Source organism: Humulus lupulus, chromosome 3 (genome assembly GCF_963169125.1).
Source record: "Humulus lupulus chromosome 3, drHumLupu1.1, whole genome shotgun sequence".
NCBI lineage: Eukaryota > Viridiplantae > Streptophyta > Magnoliopsida > Rosales > Cannabaceae > Humulus > Humulus lupulus.
The window spans coordinates 22,674,565-22,680,270 of NC_084795.1; the positions used below are offsets into that span (position 1 = coordinate 22,674,565).

A 5,706-nucleotide genomic window follows, 5' to 3' on the forward strand; every position below is an offset into this window, starting at 1 on the left:
AAAGCAAATCAGGATGCGCTACTGGTTCCCCACGAGCCATGGCCGCCCAACTTTTGACAAGCATAATGCAAGATAATGCGTCGGCGACTTGATGCCGAATGCATAAGCCGACCACGATTCCGCCGCATTTGAAAACGTTGAGTTGGACGCCTAGTGCAAATTCAGTGAGTTGGTGGACTTCAAATGGAAGGAACTTACATAGTACTTCAGTAGAGGGAGGATCGTTCTCGATGGCCTTGGAAAGCTGACACGTTGAGTTGACTCGGGCTACTGAGTAGGAAACTCCCTCGTCGTTGCAGTCTATGAATCGGTCGTCCTTGACTCGCCCGGCTAGAGGGTAGAATAGGGTTAAGATCTTTGATAAAGACGTCTTGATCTTGTTGGATATTTCACTGATGTTGAACTTGTTGTCTTGATCATTATAATGGTAATCATTTGATACATAAAAGAAGACTAAAGGATTGTATGTTTTGGGGCATAATTGGTCGAGATAGGATAGTTTGTAATGGCGAAGATGGTCAGGGGTTGGAGAATGAGGTTTAATAATCTCGTTGGAGATTAATACAACATCAACCTTCATTATTATGAATGATATATGTAGTAGTTGTATTTGTAGCTAATTGAGACCAATTATTTCGATGTAGTTTTGTGGGCATCTATGTTTTGCATGCTTATATAATGAATACCGGTCATATATATATAACAAGTAACTATCCATACAGCATCCAAAGTACTTATATAAGGGAATTAAAGAGGTATTTTTGCTTTGGGAATTAAAGAGGTATTTTTGCTTTGGGAAATTGCCCTTCGTATAAACAATAAATAATTGGTGAGGGGAAGGAAATTTTTTTTTTCAATAAAAGCTATATATCGCAAATCTTATGTCTCAAATTAGCTTTGAATAAAAATAAAGAATCAGGATTTTATTTTTTTTTTGTTTAATTTTGATGTCTCAATTCAAATAATAAATTACATATAATTTAAAATCGGTAATCACTAAATTAACTTTTTCAATATACCATTTTTATTTAAATGGTGTACCTAGCCTGTATTAGTTGATCAACATGAATTCGAACATCAAAAACAAACTAAGAATTTTTGTTCATAAATAAAAATATGTAAAAGTGTGCAATTATTCCTTGAAAATTTCTTTTAATTATTGTATCTTTAATTACAATGTGATAATACGATATATATGCTCATCATATAGGGGGATAATTAAATTTTTGTTATTACTAATAAAAGATATATAAAAGAGATCATCCTATTTTTCCTTTTGTACGTTTAGTAGAATATACTTTAATTAAGTGTATTAATTAATGAATCCCTATAGAATTTAATATTTAATATTTCTGAAAGATACCTATACTTTTCAAATTTATAAGGGATAATTGCGGCATTAATGCCTATGTAGTTCAGTTTATTGCACTTAAATGCCTATGTAAAATTTTTGACGGCAATAATGCCTACCGTTACGATTTTAGAGCAGCCGTTGGTCCCTGGGCCGTTAGGGGTATATTTGATACACGTGTCACGACCTGATTGGGCTAAATTATTAAAATTTAAAAACAAAAACAATTAATGGTTCAGGTTTCTAATTAAAAACAAAAAAAAAACTAACCTTCATTAATTAATTTAACAAGAAAAACCGATTGTCTAAAACCAAGTTCTAAAACTAATCTAAAACAAAAAAAACTCAAAACTCCATACCCAGAAAAACGATGAAGATGAAGTTTCCCCCCGACCACACCCAGACGATCCACCCCCGACAGTGTAGCACGTGAACCCAGTAGAAGAAAACTTGTAATTCCTTCGAATTGGGGGTTAGGGCATCTTTTGCATCGGGTTAATGGAGAACGGAAAAAATTGCCATTGTCGACCACCAAGGCCAGTGGTAGAAAAAACGGCTTGGACAAACAAAAATCCTGGGCGAAGATTCAGAACATGCAACAAGTATCGGGTAAGATCTCCATTTGTTTTTGTAATCTGATTCATTGAATAAATGGTTATGGGTGTTCACTAGAAATTTTGTATGTTTTGGTCAACTCAGATTCATGGTGGGTGTAATTTCTTTGAATGGATAGACCCTCCAATGTGCCATCGAGCAAAGGTGGTCATCCCTGGACTACTAAGAAAAATTGGTGACCTTGAAACTGAAATCACATCCCTAAGTACGACAACTGACATTGGAAGTCATCGGCAATGCAGTGGTTCTTCAAATGGATTTGAGACACAATCTCACAACCTTCAAAATGTTGGAAGAGAAAGTTGTGAAAGTTGTGCTGAAAGCAGGGGTAGAGTAAATGATGGAGGTCGAATGCAGTGTTACTACTTTTTGAATACTATGTATTTTGCTGTAATTCTATTGGTTGTGGTTATTTGGGCTACAAAATCAAAGTAGAAGTTGTTGGCATTGATTTGTAATGAATTTTGTTGTAAAATGAAACCCCAAATCAATGTAATCTATCTTGATTTTGAATTCAGTGTTCTAGTTTATGTATTTTGTGAAATAAATATGATCTGATCTGTACATGACCAATATCATGGAACAAAAATATAGGCCAAATGATCTGATCTGATCTGATCTGTAAATATGTATTACCATAAGAGATAGGTACAAAAATATAGGCCTAAAAAGCCAAATGTATCTGATCTGTACATGACCAATATCATGGCCAGCATGACCCTGTCATGACTCAAAAAACAGACACCAAAATACATGACTCTAAAATGGTCAACATAACAGACACCAAAATACAAGATTCAACCACTAGTTCAAAATAAAATCAAAAGATGAAACTCCTCCTTCCAGTCAGACAGTATCGGGTTGAGCATTGGTTGCACCACTAGTTCCTCCTTTAGCATGCTGTTTCAGTCTTCTTTCCTTCCTTAAAAGTGTGGATTCAGTTGGGTTCTGCAGTGGTGGACGACCTCGCTTTTTGACCACATGATTCTAAAATAGGTTGAACAAACAAATATTTAGCTCCAAATTCACAAAACAATGATAAAGCAACTAATCAATGGTAAAAATTATCTGGACTGAGAAGAAAGCATAAAGTTTATACCTCAACCACCACCTTAGCAGATTTGCATGTTTCTCTCCTATGGCCTGTTTTCAGACAATTGTTGCATGTTTTAACTTTTCCAGTTCTTCGAGCTTTCTTTAAAGCAGGTGGAGGTTCATCTGTCTCCCTTCTCCTAGCTTTCTTAGGTCTTCCAGGCAGCTTCGTCTCAGGTGGTGGATCAATTGGGTTGAGTCCTGTCTGAGGCCACATATCTGGACTAGGCATAGGATGCACACTCTGTCCATATGCTTTTTGCAATGATTCTTTTTTATAGAATCCGTGGACATAATCAAAGACATTACCTCCCATGAACCAGATAGTAGCTAGTGCATGGCCACAAGGAAGCCCAGATAGTTGAAACCTCCTACATGTACAAGTTCTGAATTCCAAATCGACAACCAAGGCACTACCATTGCTGCATTGAACTTGAAACTGAAACTTGTCAGACCTAGTAACCAGACAATGCTTTGCAACCTCTTTTTGCTTCTCAATTATCTTCAAAATTCTCTTCCCCACAGGTTGAGTCATCTTCTCCAACTCAGCTTTTTTGTTATAAAACCGAGACATCAACCAAAATCTAATTTTCTCTAGTAAAGTTATAATTGGCTTGTCGCGAGCATCAAGTGTGGCTGCATTGAAACTCTCACACAAATTGTTCACCAAAATGTCACATTTTGGGTACTCTGAAATATGTGACTTAGTCCATTCTGTGGGGTTCTTCCCTGCCAGCCAATAGTAAGCACCATCCGAGACACTCTTGACTTCTTGCATTGCTCGAGCAAACTCAGCTTGTGTTGTAGTATTAGCTGCTGCCCACAAAAGTTGCTTAAGTAAAAGTCCAGGATATTCCTTTTTAAAGTTAGTATGAAGATGTCTGTCACGCTGAACTTTGTCTTGGTTCTCCTCAACTGTATCCTCCCTCACATCACCAATATCATCCTCTGAATCTGAAAGCACAACCACCTCTGGTATTTGGTCTTCCATATCACTTTCATCATCCATGTAGTCAAACTCTTCTTCATATTCCTCTTTATCAGGTTCATCAAAGGCAGCATCATGAAATTCCTCAGAATATTGATCAGCATCAAACTCTTCTTGTTCCCCATCAATGGTTGCATCAACAGGGATACCAACAACATCTGTAGGGACATCACAATCATCTGGTAATTCCTCTATAATACATCTTTTCAGAGGAGGTAAAATGTTAGCAGGGACATGTTTAACAGCTTCTGAATCTTCCTTCCAATCTAAAGGTAGAACTGTTTCAGGAAAAACAAGAAATATGTCAATCTTTGTAGCCCGATTCCTCTCAATATCCTCTACAATTCTTAGGATCTCCTTATCCCCTACCACCATGTAGCCCATATTAAGCACCTTTCCTATTGGTTTGTACATAAAACCCACTGGAAGTTTATGTCCTAAATCCAAGGCCATTCCATCCAATTCCATCCTAGTGAAGTAATCAGTATCCACCCAATCAACATAATCAACTTTACCTCCCTCATATCTTCTATTGCCGAATGGAGTAAACCAGCTTCCCCCATGGTGTATTGCAATAGTGAAGATGTTAGTATGACCACCTGTCAATAAAAATAAAAAATGCAATGTCAACACTTCACTCACACACAAATCGAAACACAGTATAGTTCACACACTTGAAGAGCAACATAGTGTACCACACGATTGAACCATGGACCACAACAACAAAGATTCCTTTCAATAAACAAAGTATATATTTCAATGGTCCCCACTCTATCAATTGTATGCACATGCTTCCCAACAACATTTTTACCCAAATTTAATAATACCACCTACCATAAATCAACAATATTCTCACCCCCAAAAAATTTTAAAATCGACACCCTTCCCCGCCCAAACTGCTCTATATAGAGCATCATTATCATTCTCCCCCAAAAATAACTGCATGAAGACTTTGAGAAATGAAACCCAATCAACAGAAAAGAACTCACCGTAGTCGGGTGGTTGTTCCCCCTGTTGTCGAATGGTCGGCATTGTATTGCAAGTGTCGTCGTCGTCTCCTCCGGTTCCGATTGTCGTCGTCTCTTCGATCGTGGGGGGAAAGATGATTTTTTTGGGTATGGAGTTTTGAGTTTTCTTTGTTTTAGATTTTGGGTCTCTGTTTTAGACAATCGGTTTTTCTTGTTAAATTAATTAATGAAGGTTAGTTTTTTTTTTGTTTTTAATTAGAAACCTGAACCACCTGAACCATTAATTGTTTTTGTTTTTAAATTTTAATAATTTAACCCAATCGGGTCGTGACACGTGTATCAAATATACCCCTAACGGCCCAGGGACCAACGGCTGCTCTAAAATCGTAACGGTAGGCATTATTGCCGTCAAAAATTTTACATAGGCATTTAAGTGCAATAAACTGAACTACATAGGCATTAATGCCGCAATTATCCCAATTTATAATGATTTTATGAATATTTACTTAATTAAGTATATGCTAAAGTCTAATGCAAGCAGGTTGCAAGGTAGCAGCACCTAGGATGCTTTTCCAACAAGCTTTGACAACCTTGTCAGGTTGTTTTTACACGTGACATTGAAGCCATGTATTACATACATATAATCTATATTATGGACATTGTGTTGAAACACTCAACACCAAGGCTTGAAA

General features: G+C 36.9%; 1 protein-coding gene across 1 annotated transcript; it reads left to right on the forward strand.

Moving 5' to 3' along the window:
* The first annotated feature begins 1,531 nt into the window (after positions 1–1,531).
* On the forward strand, positions 1,532–2,952 carry LOC133821002 (uncharacterized). Its single transcript, XM_062253543.1, has 2 exons — positions 1,532–1,960; positions 2,051–2,952. The coding sequence occupies exons 1-2, from the start codon at positions 1,850–1,852 to the stop codon at positions 2,399–2,401; spliced, it is 462 nt and encodes a 153-aa protein (XP_062109527.1). The 5' UTR covers positions 1,532–1,849; the 3' UTR covers positions 2,402–2,952.
* Positions 2,953–5,706: the final 2,754 nt, after the last annotated feature.

What these genes read in the sequence shown, in the direction of transcription:
- LOC133821002 (XM_062253543.1), top strand. Translation starts at nt 1,850, where the DNA reads ATGGAGAACGGAAAAAATTGCCATTGTCGACCACCAAGGCCAGTGGTA. An exon ending in GAACATGCAACAAGTATCGG is followed by an intron (nt 1,961 to 2,050) that starts GTAAGATCTCCA and finishes TGGTCAACTCAG; the next exon opens with ATTCATGGTGGGTGTAATTT.